Consider the following 14743-nt stretch of genomic DNA (forward strand, 5'->3'; position numbering starts at 1 on the left):
CTTTGCAGAGGGGCAGCAAGTGACATTCACGCCGCACCCATCCAAAGTTTCGCCAAAGTCGCTCTGACTTTGGAGTCGTACAAGTGTGAACGGAGCCTAACTAAAACTGGAGCTTGCAAAATCTGGTGAAGCTCTTCATAGAAACCATTCAGATTCCAGATTTCATTGTCCAAGCTTATTTCAACAAGCTAAAGTTAGAAGCTGATTGGCTACCATGTACAGCTGCACCAGATTCTGAGTGCTCCAATTTTACTAAATCTCCCCCACTGTGTGTTGGGGAAATGTAGCTATGAGTTACTAGCAGCAGCAATTTTACAAGCCTTTTCATGACTCGGAAATTCAGGGCTCAGGTAAGTAAAAGGGGGGCTCGGGGGTGACTGCAAGGTGTTTTTTCACCTTAATGCATAGGATGCATTAAGGTGAAAAAACACAAAGGTTTACAACCCCTTTTTAAAGCCTCTCAAAAGCCGCAGAGCGAGCTTTAAACAACCTTTATCATAGACTTCTATGGAGGCTTTGAAGATGCTTTGAAGCACCACTAAGGGCTAGTATACACTTGCTACAAAACAAGGCTTTGAACAAGCTAGATTAAGGCTTACCTGTAGGTGCACGAAATATCTCCTAAACCTACACGGTTGGGGAGATATTTTTACAAAAACGGGCACCGATGTCTACAGGTCATGCGCACCATAGATAACGGCGCACTGAGTGTGCCGTTTTTGTGAATGCCATTATTGGGGTTAATGCTGCGTTTTCGCGCGTGTGCAGGGATCTGACGGTCCCGCGCGGGAGTGACGTCATTGCCACGTGGGCCAATCACAGCGCCGGAGCGGCGATAACAGGAAGTAGCTACAAGGGGACATGTCGGTGGATGGGACAGAGAAGGACTTTGGGGACTTTGATCCTCAGGTAAGTGCCACATAATGAGCTAGTATGCTGTGCATACTAGCTCGTTATGCCTTTCTCTTGCAGGTGTTTTTTTTTTTAAGAATTGGTGAGGGTTTACTTCCTCTTTAAAACTCTCTGAACGCAAGTCAAAGCTCCAGTCACTAAATAAAATGGTAAGCTTACAGTCCTACTTACACCTTGTTTTTGCTTGGTGCTTCGATGAGGCTTTGGTGGAGCTTCAATGGGGTTTCAAGCGAGCTTTGCCATAGACTTCCATGAAGGCTTTGAAGACGCTTAGAAGCACCACTGAAGCTACATGGGGTATAATGTTTGAAGCGTAGCCGAAGCAAAGCAAGGTGTAAACAGGACTGTAAGCTAACCATTTTATTTAGTGACAAGAGCTTTGACTGGTGTTAAGACAGGGGCGGATCCAGGGTGGGGGGGGTGTGCAACAGGGCAATTGCTCCCCCCGAGAAAATAGCGAGTGGGTGAGCTGGCGGGTGACTGAGTGGACAGGCAGGCTGGGGAGCAGTGAGCAATCATGCCGGCGGCTAGTGTGTGACTAAGCGAGCAGGTGTTCTGAGTCAGGAAGCCGCTCCCCATCTGAATATGCAGCTAAAGTGACGTTGCGTCGCAGCCATCTTGGTACACCCATCCCTTGTGCTGATTAAAAAAAAAAAAAAATTAGGCTTTAACATTTCTCAGGATTTTTATCAGGTTTTTCTTATTTTCCCTTTAACAGCACGTCATGCAAGCGAGAGAACATTTCCCCCGATTACCCACTCACACTACTGGAGGGACTTACCAACATCGGTCATTTCTGCCTTCTGGATCATCCCACGCAAACAAAGAAGGTAGCCTTTTTATTCATCTTTTTGTCTGCAAGTAATAGCAGTAACCAACATTTGTAGGTAATATAATTTCTGTTTCATACCATCTATACACATCTATCACAGCCAGTAATATTTATACCTTCCAAAGGATTTGTCATTGTGTGTAGCTGGTCCTGAGATTCAGACAGTCCTGCCCAGCAGCATAGCCATATTGAGGATGAACTCGCGTCTCTCTACTGCAATTAACACAAAAACAAAGGTACAGGGCCAGATTCTCGTAGGAGATACGACGGCGTATCTCCAGATACACCGTCGTATCTCTGAGTCTGAGCCGTCGTATCTTGGCGCCTGATTCAAAGACAGGCAGACAGGCAAGTGCTGTATTCTCAAAGCAAAGTTGCGGCGGCGTAGCGTAAACAGGCCGGCGTAATCCCGCCTAATTCAAATGTGGAAGATGTGGGCGTGTGTTATGTTAATTTATTGTGACCCCACGTAAATGACGCTTTTTCCGAACGTCGCATGCGTCGTCCGTGAAAGTGTGCATGATCCAAATTAACCCGCAAAAAGCCAATGCTTTCGACGTGAACGTAAATGACGCCCAGCCCTATTCGCGAACGACTTACGCAAACGACGTAAAACGTGAAAAATTCGACGCTGTTCCGACGTCCATACCTAACATTGGTATGCCTCATATACGCCTCATAGAGCAGGGGTAACTTTATGCCGGAAAAAGCCCAACGTAAACGGCGTATCTGTACTGCGTCAGCCGGGCGTACGTTCGTGAATAGGCGTATCTAGCTGATTTACATATTTCTAGGCGTAAATCCCAGGGCTGTGGAGTCGGAGTCGGGGGAAATTTTGGGTACCTGGAGTCGGAGTCGGCAAACAATGCACCGACTCCTACTAAATTTAGATTGGAATAAAAAAAAAAAAGCAAGTTTAAATGTCCCAATTCACAAAAAGTTATAATTAATGACTTCTCTACTGTAAGAATAAAGACCAATGCATGCAGTGCCTCACGTAACCGCAAAACGAACACATTAAGTGACCGTGAAGAAGCATGCTTGTCATGTGCTTCACTATATGGCACGCAACGCACAATTAGGAGCTGCAATACTTATACTTTCCATAGTGTTGTGTTCTGCTTTTACAGGGAACGCATGTTAGAGAACCAGTAAGTGTCCAAATAAAAAAATTCCAACAGGAGTTTTATAAAGCACTAAAAGAAGTTGAAAAGTATGATCGCTCATCAAAACTTACTGTTGAAGAAGCCATCCTTGTTTATCCAGAGATCGTTAGTGATGTGGCCAGAATAGTTACTGCAATGCCACCCACCCAAGTCAGTGTCGAAAGATTATTTTCAGCCCTAAAAAAAATAAAGTCTGACTTAAGAGCCTCTATGAAAGAGGATCTGGCAGAGGCAATTCTCTTCCTTAGAACTCTACATTGAATTGATTTGCATTTGCTAAGCCTATAACTACATTTCAAGATTACCGTATTTATCGCGGTATAACGCGCTCCCGTGTATACCGCGCACCCCCAAAGTGACCCCCAAACCTGTGGAAAAAAAGTTATTTTTGTACTTACAGTTTTGGTGTCTTGCGCGGCGTCCATCGGCGGCCTCGTCGGGTCCGGCGTCCTTCTGCGGCTTCGGGTGTCCTCTTCGGCGGGTCCGGCGTCCTTCTGCGGCGTCGGGTGTCCTTCTGCGGCGTCGGGTGTCCTTCTGTGGCGGGTCCGGTGTCCTCTTCGGCGGGTCCGGGTGTCCTCTTCGGCGGGTCCGGGTGTCCTCGCGTCCTCCCCGCTCGTTTCCCGCGCCAAGTTTTGAATACTGCGCCAGCATATGCCGAGCGCAGTACACTCGGGCAGGCTCGGCAACTGTCGCGCTCACGTCCTGTACGTCCAGGACGTGACCGCGGAAGAAGCCGAGACTGGCCGAGCCTGCCCGAGTGTACTGCGCTCGGTATATGCCGGCGCAGTATTCAAAACTCGGCGCGGGTATCGGCGTATATCGCGCACCCACGATTTTGCCCTGATTTTCAGGGCAAAAAAGTGCACGATATACGCCGATAAATACGGTAATATAAACCATTTCTAGGTTTTACAGATTTTGTTTTTGGTTCATTATAGATAAGCTTTGTTTTTGTTCTAAAACAACCAAATAATGTGGTTTGTATTTTTGAACTGGTAAAAATCCTGTTCCTGATGTTTATGCCTGCTGCTACTATCCAGCCACTTGATTGATTAATACATTTTTTTTTTATAAAACTTTGTTTTCATTGTGTTTGTCTTTTGCTTAAACTGTGCAATACAGTAGACTGTTGGCTTCTCAGCCAGTAGTCCTGTGGTAGGTTGCGTTTCTTTCCCTCAAGGAATGTATAAAATACATTCGCATATTAATACAGAGGAGTCGGAGTCGGGGAGTCGGAAGTACATAAAACTGAGGAGTCGGAACATTTATCTACCGACTCCACAGCCCTGGTAAATCCACGTACACGCCCCTAGCGGCCAGCGTAAATATGCACATAAGATACGACGGCGTAGGAGACTTACGCCGGTCGTATCTTAGCCAAATTTAAGCGTATCTGGTTTCCAGAATACGCTAAAATATACGACGGCGCGCATTCGGACTTACGACGACGTATCTACTGATATTTTTCTGTAACACCCTAGAGAATAAAATGCCGGCGGTTGCAATACTTTCTGTCACATCGTGTCACAGCGGTCTTACAAGTGCACTTTTTTTGGAAAAAAATACATATTTTTGCATTAAAAAATAAGACACCGGTAAAGTTAGCCCAATTTGTTTTTATTGATACCCAACATGTCACGCTTCGAATTTGCACCCACTCGTGAAATGGCAAAAAAATTTTACCCTTAAAAATCTCCATAGGTGATGTTTAAAAAATTCTACAGGTTACATGTTTTGAGTTACAGAGGAGGTCTAGGGCTAGAATTATTGCTCTCGCTCTAATGATCGTGGTTTGCGCACTTTTCATATGTGGGCGCTACTCACATATGCATTTGCTTTTCTACGTAAGCTTTAAAAAAACATGACAGGACCTCTTAAATATGAGTTCTGGGGTCAAAAAGACATATCATAGTTACACTATTTAAAAAAAAGAAATGATAAAATGTCGTTTAAAATGTGTAGCTTTTTTTTAATGTTCCTTTAAGAGCTATGAAAAAAATACATAACGTTGCTTCCGTCCTGCAATGGTATGGAGCTGGGTAGAGGCCATCTTCCCCTCACTCAGCTCCATACCACACACGGAAAAGGACCTGATCGCCTTCGGTAAGCGGCGAAGGGCACCGGACAGCGGCGGGGGGAGGGGCCCTCTCCCGCTGCCGATAAAAGTGATCTTGTGGCGAATCCGCCACAGAGACCACTTTTATCTGAAACCGGACCGCTCACTGAAGAAGAGAATATCGGGGTTATGGTAGCTATCTGCTACCATAACAACGATATTCCTCCTCAAACAGCCGACGTATATCCGTAAATGGTTAAAGCGGGAGTTCACCCATTTTTAAAAAAAAATTTTTTATCCCCTTAGCTTCCTGCTCGTTTGGTCTAGGGGAATCGGCTATTTGTATTAAAATATGATCCGTACTTACCCGTTTTCGAGCTGCATCTTCTTCCGTCGCTTCCGGGTATGGGTCTTCGGGAGCGGGCGTTCCTTCTTGAGTGACAGCCTTCCGAGAGGCTTCCGACGGTCGCATCCATCGCGTCACTCGTAGCCGAATGAAGCCGAACGTCGGTGCGGCTCTATACTGCGCCTGCGCACCGACGTTCGGCTTCTTTCGGAAAATCGTGACGCGATGGATGCGACCGTCGGAAGCCTCTCGGAAGCCTGTCAATCAAGAAGGAACGCCCATTCCCGAAGCCCATACCCGGAAGCGACGGAGAGGATGCATCTCGTAAACGGGTAAGTACTGCACATATTTTAAAATAAACAGCCGATTCCCCTAGACAAAACGAGCAGGAATCTAAGGGGAAAAAGTGCCCTCTAAGGGTGAACCCCCGCTTTAAGCAACACAGCCTGGTCATCTCTGTGCTCCTAGCCTGTGATTGGACAGTAAACAGACTGATGAGGTCACCTCTCTTACCTCCCTCCTTCTGTCAGCTTGTTCCCTGTGAGCACATGTGCAGGGGAGCAGAGCATGATTGGTTTAAAGTACTGCTCCTTTCTCTTCCAGTTTGGATGCTTTTATACAGGGGATTGTAAGAGCCAGATACACTAGTTGTATTTATTAATGCATTTAATGTTTTTTTTTTTTTAATTAACACATAACGTCATTAACTATTTCAGCTCTCACACCTGTAAGTCCTGTATGGACCACATCAATTTTTATGTTCCCACAATGGACCTGTTACATCAGAAATAACTTTGGAGTTACTTAAAGAAGAAGTGATGGAATATAAAAAATAAAAATAAGCAGACATACTTACCTACCTGCTGCAGCATTGATCTGATGCTGCAGCTGTCTCCTGTCAGCTCTAAGCCTGAGAACTGAGCGATCTCATGACCACTGATCACTTAGTTCTCGGGTCTGCTCTGAGCACAGAGTGGTAACTGTCAGTCACCGCTCTCTGCCCTGCCCCTCCAGCTATAACTGGAGCGCCAGGCAGGAGAGAGGGCAGCTGGCTCAGGCCCTCCGCAGCATGCTGAGAGGCTTAGCTACATGTCTGGGTGGACCCCGACATTATTGTCAGGATATCTCAGAGTGTGAAGCAGCTCTGTCATGTCGGCCAACAGCGAGCTTTAGCCTGCTGTCTGCTAATTCTGGGTCATGGGAGAGCAGAACTAAGTGCACTCCCACATGAGAAGACAAAGTACAAAGGGGTTTATTTACTAAAGGCAAATCCACTTTGCACTGCAAGTGCACTTGGAAGTGCAGTCACTGTAGATCTGAGGGGGAATTGCAAGGAAAATAAACAGCATTTTTGCTTGTACATAATTGGATGATAAAATCAGCAGAGCTTCCTCTCATTTTAGATCTTCCCCTCAGATCTAAAGCGACTGCACTTCCAAGTGCACTTGTAGTGCTAAGTGGGTTTGCCTTTAGTAAATCAACTCCAAAGTATTACATGTAGAAAGCCAAACAAGGCTTTTTCTATTTGTGACATTTTTTTTTTTTTTATGCAATCTTTGGTTAAAAAAGTTAAAATCTTTTTTGAGCTATGTTACAGGTGTTCCTGTAGATAAAAAGTATGCCTTTTATTATGCATTTTTTCCTGTCTAAAATAACACTAAAATTATTATTCTGGTACAAAGAACTGCAAAGTTCTTTACAAATGAATAACATAAATAATACATTTATTAATAAATAAATACAAAAAATAATACAATAAAAACAAACAAAATAAATAAAAAATAAAAAATCAAAGGTTAAAAAAATAGAAATAAAAAAAAATCAGCAGGCAAATAATAGGGAGAAGGGGATTAGGGGGTTATTTAACCACTTGCCTACCGAGGAAGTCATATGACGTCCTGGGCTTTGTGCGGTGATATCTGAATGATGGGGGCAGCTACAGGCATCATTCAGATATCATCGTCTTCTGCCAGCAATTCTCTGCACAATAAGAACGATCAAAGCGGCAGTTCCGCCGCTTGATCGTTCTTATAGGCAGCGGGAGGGGACGTCCCTCCCACTGCCATCCGGGGGTTCTCCGGGCTCTCCCGTGCCATCGGGGGCCGGAGAACGAATCGGCCGGCGCTGGCTCGCGACGATAGAGATGACTGGTGACCAGATGGTCACCAGTCATCTCTATGACCGTCGGAGGCCCGGGCGCACGCACGGGTACCCGGAAGTAAACGAAGCCGCAATCGTTGTGCTGTTATGCGCAGTTCGTCCCGGGCACTCTTCGGTAGCGGGCACTTCTCGATAGAACACCAGGCTGTGCAGGAGGTGGGACTGGCTGATCCAGTCTCCCAGCGGCTCGCTGAGAGGCTGTCATCTACTGGTCCAGGTCTCTGGGTGGATCCTGACTGTAAAGTCAGGATCTTTCCCAAGCCGGGACCAGCTTAGTGACGTCCGCCTACAGCTGACTTTAGCCCGCTGTTGGATTAAAATGGGTCACAGGACTGCAGAATGAAGCCAATTGGCTTAAACTGCTGTCACTTGCATCCTGTGATGAATAGAGCAGGGGGTGGGGCTGAGTTGCTTTGTGTGTGTCAATGGACACACACAGCGCAGCTCGGGAGCGAGTGCACATGAGTGCCCTCTTAGCAAGTGGCTTGCTATAAAGGCACTCTGAAGGGAGGAGGAGCGCCAAGAAGAGGAGATGGCATTGCACAGAGTAGGTAAGTATAACATATTTGTTTTTAATCCCTTTACAATCACTTTAATATGAGGAAATATAATAGCTTTTTGATATTCTTTTCTCCTTGTTGTATCTCTCTGATCTCTGCCAATGAAAAGTATTTATGTTATCTTGTATTGTCTTCCTAGTCCTCCGCATTTGACCCCGCTAATCTGAAGAACGCTCGTAACACTCTACTTGAAGAACTTCCGCGGATTGTTAATAGTCTTTCCCTTCTTTGGAGTGTCATCACCAAGCAGGAGCGGGAGAGGAGGCCCTCTGATCTTCTGGGGACCATTAAAGCTTCTTCATCTGTCTATTTCAAAACCACTAAAGTAAGGAAAAATATCTCAAATACACATCATTTGTAACTGAACCCTGTGCTATTTCTCCCCATATGTATGTATCCGAACCTATACTGAATTCTATTCCACGCAGCCTTTCCCTACTTTGGTCTACAGAACTTTCTTCTGCTTTATCTCTCTAGTAGTCCAGTTTTTGAATTGACCATAACCACTTTAACCCCCGGACCATTTGGCTGCCCAAAGACTAGAACACTTATTGCGATTCGGCACTGCGTCGCTTTAACGGACAATTGCGCGGTCGTGCAACATGACTCCCAAACAAAATTGACGTCCTTTTTTCCCCACGAATAGAGCTTTCTTTTGGTGGTATTTGATCACCTCTGCGGTTTTTATTTTTTGCGCTATAAACAAAAATAGAGCGACAATTTTGAAAAAAAAACTATATTTTTTGCTATAATAAATATCCCCAAAAAATATATATACATTTTGTTTTTTTCCTCAGTTTAGGCCAATACCTAATTTACATAATTTTGGTAAAAAAATATCGCAATAAGTGTTTATTGATTGGTTTGCGCAAAAGTTATAGCGTCTAGAAAATAGGGGATAGTTTTATGGCATTTTTATTAAAAAAAAATGTTACTAGTAATTTGCGCGCGATCTGCAATTTTTATCGTGACTGCGACATTATGGCGGACACATCGGACACTTTTGGTGCTATTTTGGGATCATTCACATTTATACAGCACACTGATTACTGTGTAAATGTGACTGGCAGGGAAGGGGTTAACCACTAGGGGGCTAGCAAGAGGTTACGTGTGTCTTAGGGAGTGATTATAACTGTTAGGGGGCGTGGCTTACTGTGACATGACACTGATCGCTGCTCCCGATGACTGGGAGCAGACAAGCAGTGTTCTTTCACTAGGCAGAACAGGGAGATTAATAGACAAAGAGTGCAATCAGCGCAAAAATGTGTAAATGTGATCAAAAATATAGTGCAAAAAAAAAACCAATTGAGGGAAAATAAGTAATAAGAGATAAATAGAAATATCTAAATATCAAACAATTTCCAAATGATACAAAGTGAAAAAAACTTTACAGTTGAACTTCCACTGGGATGCTAGCTGTATACCAAAAGGACATTCACAAAATCCAAAATAGTATAGAAAACAGAAAACAGTGCAGCGCAAACCAATAATGTAAATGTAAAGTGAACAAATAAATAAACAAGTCCACAGTAGTAAAAAAAGATCCAACGATCAGATCTTTTAAGAGTCTTCACCACGTGAGAAAAGAGGAAAAGAGACACCCAAACTGAAAACGTGTCCCTCCACCAGTGCAGATGGGTACTCTCACCTTAGCACAAGACCACTGTATTACCAGATGGTCATAAAAGCATGAATGAAACAGGGAGCTGGTGATGAAATCGAATCCTCATGTAAACAGCCACAGCATATGGTCAGGAACATATAAGGAGAAAAATAACAATCTAAGAGCCTCCGCTGGATCAAATCTTTTTAATTCAATAAAAGTGTGCAGGCTACTCACATTTTAGCCGATTCAATCAAGCATGTAAACAATAATGGCCATAGAAGAGTTCTTGGGACACAGGAGCTTAATACACGTCGCTCGGCGCTGTGTCCCAAGAACTCTTCTATGGCCATTATTGTTTACATGCTTGATTGAATCGGCTAAAATGTGAGTAGCCTGCACACTTTTATTGAATTAAAAAGATTTGATCCAGCGGAGGCTCTTAGATTGTTATTTTTCTCCTTATATGTTCCTGACCATATGCTGTGGCTGTTTACATGAGGATTCGATTTCATCACCAGCTCCCTGTTTCATTCATGCTTTTATGACCATCTGGTAATACAGTGGTCTTGTGCTAAGGTGAGAGTACCCATCTGCACTGGTGTAGGGACACGTTTTCAGTTTGGGTGTCTCTTTTCTCACGTGGTGAAGACTCTTAAAAGATCTGATCGTTGGATCTTTTTTTACTACTGTGGACTTGTTTATTTATTTGTTCACTTTACATTTACATTATTGGTTTGCGCTGCACTGTTTTCTGTTTTCAGAACAGGGAGATGGCTTGTTTACACAGGCATCCCCCATTCTGCAGCTCCGTGGCACACGATCGCGGGACACCAGCGGACATCGAGTCCACGGGTCCCGCGGGCATGATCACGGAGTTCACGGACACCCCCACGGGAAAGAGTCTGGTTAGGTATAAATTACCAGTTCATAGAGGAAACAAATGGGCTTTGATAAAGCACAATTTGTGTGCAAAACATGTAAGCCGTTCCTCCCTTGCTGGTACATGTAGTGCTCCTCATGGTTTTATGTGAATAAAGGCATTTAGATCTCAGTTTGGTGTGCAGCCATGCAGATTTTACTGTCCTTTTTTTTTCCTGCTTGTTGGGCATGCTGGAGTGTACTTACCATGAACCATTTCCAATGCATTCATGTTGATTTAGAGCTTGAGCTTTTTTTTCATTTCAACACAGGAAAGCATAGTCTAATGCCCTGGAGATATGTTGTACCAGAGGCGGCTCTAGACTTTGTGAGGTCTTAAGCAAAACTTGGACACGGGGGCCCCACTTATGCCCATCATGGGTAAAAAAATTCAAGCAAATAAAAATGGCTGCAGAAAGTTGTACTAGCACACAGTGATTTGAGCAGAGGCAAATTAGGCGGCCGCCTAATTTGCCTAATTAAAGAGCCGCCTCTGTGTTCTACCTATTAAATTTGCTTTATCTTGCAGACTTTGAAGCAGAAAATTTTAGAATTTCTGAATCCACTGACAGGACATTTGGGGGTTCAGCTGATAGCGGCTGTTGCTGCTGTCTGGAAGAGGAAGAGGTTCAACAAGGCACAGAGTAAATCAAAGGTAACTCATAGCATTTTTATTAGATTCTTTTGTATTAATTGTATTGTCTTTTTTTTAAATATGTGCTGATAAATGTTCTCTGCTAAAATCAATCTGCAATTAACCACTTAAGGACCTTGCCTGTTTTTCAGACTCCATGTTTACAAGTTTAAAACTGTTTTTTTTTTGCTAGAAAATTACTTGGAACCCCCTAAACATGATATATATATTTTTTCTAACACCCTAGAGTATAAAATGGCGGTCATTGCAATACTTTTCGTCACACCGTATTTGCGCAACGGTCTTAAAAGCGCACTTTTTTTGGAAGAAATAAGACATCAGTAAAGTTAGCCCAATTTTTTTTATATTGTGAAAGATAATGTTACGCCGAGTAAATTGATACCCAACATGTCACGCTTCAAAATTGTGCCTGCTCGTGGAATGGCATCAAACTTTTACCCTTAAAAATCTCCATAGGCGACGTTTAAAAAATTCTATAGGTTGGATCTTTTGCGTTACAGAGGAGGTCTAGGGCTAGAATTATTGCTCTTGCTCTAATGATTGCAGCGATACCTCACTTGTTTGAACTCCGTTTTTATATGCGGGCGCTACTCACGTATGCGTTCGCTTTTGCAATAAATTCCTGAAACTTCCCTCTTAAATTGGGTGCGTTTTATACGCCGGCGTGTGTTATACGCAGATAAATACAGTAATTAAAGTTCTTTATTACTCTCTGTGGCCTCACTGCTCTTCACCATTGTCCATCTTCATCTTCTGTGGACGCCCAAAACACAGAGTGCTCTGCGCAGATTAGTAGGGCTGCCTATGATAATGATGAATCTGAAATTAGGCTCATGAGATGTCAAAGGATGAGCCAGCAACCAAGAAACTGGTCAGCATTTACAAAATTATCATCCCAAATACTATAGAGCCGTTCAATATTCCTTTTTGTTCCTGCAGATCATACCAGTACCCAGTGACTCCCAGCTGACCTTAGTTGACCTTGTGTGCGCCTTAAAAACACTGAAGACTGACACCATATTGCAGCTGGTCAAGGAGGTCGTCAAAAAGCCCCCCCAGATAAAAGGAGAAGAGGTAACTCCGCTGGCGTATAGGGCATTCCTGTTATCTGAGCATCATCTTCCTGTGGTACACCCACTGACCCCAATTCATTCATGTTTTTCTGTCTTCTTCAGAAGTCCTCATTGGTTGATATTCCAATGCTGCAGTTCAGCTATGCATTTATACAAAGGTAACACAACCCTGGTGGATGAATATTTGACATAAAATACTATCTATTGATCTCACTGATGTTTATTTGTAAGTACCAGGTCCTGATGTTTGTTTCAGTCTGCCAAAGTCAGAAATCTTCATGGTGTTGGAATAGGTACATTTTCATAATGTTTGAGAATATAGATTTGTTTCCGCATTTAAAGCAGATTTCCACCCAAAAATAGAACTTCCGCTTTTCGGAATGTTCCCCTCTCCGGTGTCACATTTGCCACCTTTCGGGGGGAGGGGGGAGCAGATACCTGTGTAATCCAGGTATTTGCTCCCACTTCTGGGCATAGGTCGCTGCGGCCACGTCCGGTGCCTCCTCCGTCCCGCCCCCCCGCTGTCTTCTGGGAGACACACAGGTCTCAGAAGACAGCAGGGACCAGTGGGATCGAGCAGCGCGACTCGCCCATGCGCAGTAGGGAACCAGGAAGTGAAGATGCAAACCTTCACTTCCTGATTCCCTTACCGTAGATGGTGTCGCCTCCACCCAAGTGCTGAAGCACAGATCGGCTTTGGGTGCGGACTTTGCGGGCGCCCAGGACAGGTAAGTGTCCTAATATTAAAAGTCAGCAGTTGCAGTATTTGTAGCTGCTGATGTTTAATTTTTGGGGGATTTTCGGCGGAACTTCGCTTTTAAGTCTGACTGGTTTCGCAGCAGTTTAAAGTAATTGTAAAGGCTCATTTTTTTTTCTTTAAAAATAACAAACATGTTATACTTACCTCCTCTGTGCAGTTGGTTTTGCACAGAGCAGCCTGGGTCCTCCTCTTCTCGGGTCCCTTTTTGCTGTTCCTGGCTCCTCCTATTGAGTGACCCTAAGCCAGCAGCTTGCTACAGAGGACACCCGAGCTGAGTCAGAGCTCAGTGTATCCATTCAGACACGGAGCCCCGTCCCCTCTCCCCTGATTGGCTGACTGATTTTGATTGACAGCCGCGGGAGCCAATGACACCTCTGCTGTGTCTCGGCCAATCATGAGGAGTCTCTGGGCAGCTAAGACACTCCTGGACATCGCTGGAGAAAGATGGGGCTCAGGTAACTAATTAGGGGGTGCTGGGGACACTGCTACACACAGAAGTTTTTTTTAGCCTAATGCATAGAATGCATTAAGATAAAACACCTTCTGCCTTTACAACCCCTTTAAGGGGATCTCAATTGAAGTTAAAGCAGAGCTCCACCCAAAAGGGGAAGTTCCGCTTTAAGTACTCCTCCCCCTTTCCTGTCACTTTTAGGCTCCATGCACACTGAAGCTCATAAATGTCAGTTTTTGGGAGTTATCCTATGTGTCCATGCACACATGGTAGTTTTTGGATGTTTAATCAGTAGAGTTTTTGGACTGTTTTCTGAACGCCCTAAAATCGCATTCATGAGCTGTTTTTCTGACCACAAAAAACATTAAACACTTATGAGCGTTGATAAACACTCAAAAACTGGGCTTACTAGCATTTAACGTTTTTGATTCATTGAAAAAAAAAAAAAGCATTTTTTTTTTTTTTTTTTAAGAAAACATATAACGCAGAAAAACCCTTAAAAACACTAATAAACTCTATTGCAAAAACATTACAAAACCTTGAAAGACTCAATATAATGTTATTTTAACGTCCAGTTTGCATGGAGCCTTAGCATGTAATTTTTTTTGGGGGGGGGGGGCGGATACCTAGTTTTGATTTAGTTCTCCCCCTCCCTGCAGTCATCTGGGACACGTCGCAGGTCCCATATGACTGCCGTACCATTCAGGCCTTGCGGTGCAACTCGCACATGCTCAATGCGCACCCAGCTGTGAAGCCACAGCCAAGTGCCCACAGTTGAAATGCCGGCAAGAGAAGAGGTAGACAGAAAATCTCGAGTCTCTACTAGTTGGATGGATGTTAATGTACTGTTTTTGTATTTTAATCTGTAGATTGTCTCCTGACGAAGCGATAGCAATCGCAAAACTAGTAGAGACTCGAGATTTTCTGTCTCATGGCTCCAACTCTTCACCTGAACCCTCCCCTCCCTGTTTTAGGGATTGCATGTTTGGTGATTTGATTGTTGTCATGTCATGTGTATTTCTTTTTAATTGTCCATGTATGATTTTAATGCTTTTTTATGTATACCATGTCAAAAAATGTTGCTAAATTTACTTATGTGATAGCTCTGGTTTGAGTAGATTCACTTTATCTAGTACCGCTAAAGTCCTCCCCGCCCACCCTTCTCTGTTGGTGTTGCAGGGTCTGTGGGGGTTCCCTGAACCCGTCGACTATTTTATGAATATTAGGATGATGGTACACTTTCAATTT

General features: G+C 43.9%; 1 protein-coding gene across 2 annotated transcripts in view; it reads left to right on the top strand.

The window, feature by feature from the left end:
• DOP1B (DOP1 leucine zipper like protein B) overlaps window positions 1-14743 on the top strand; it is a 208375-nt gene that overhangs the window by 132133 nt on the left and 61499 nt on the right. For both annotated transcript variants that reach the window (XR_005747151.1, XM_040338949.1), the window contains exons 20-24: window positions 1631-1742; window positions 8172-8357; window positions 11086-11211; window positions 12151-12285; window positions 12387-12442. Coding sequence is in view for 1 of the 2 variants with exons in the window: in XM_040338949.1 (XP_040194883.1) it covers window positions 1631-1742; window positions 8172-8357; window positions 11086-11211; window positions 12151-12285; window positions 12387-12442 (615 nt within the window). In the remaining variant the exon portion in view is untranslated. The remainder of the gene's footprint in view (window positions 1-1630; window positions 1743-8171; window positions 8358-11085; window positions 11212-12150; window positions 12286-12386; window positions 12443-14743) is intronic.

Source organism: Rana temporaria, chromosome 2 (assembly GCF_905171775.1).
Source record: "Rana temporaria chromosome 2, aRanTem1.1, whole genome shotgun sequence".
Taxonomy (NCBI): domain Eukaryota; kingdom Metazoa; phylum Chordata; class Amphibia; order Anura; family Ranidae; genus Rana; species Rana temporaria.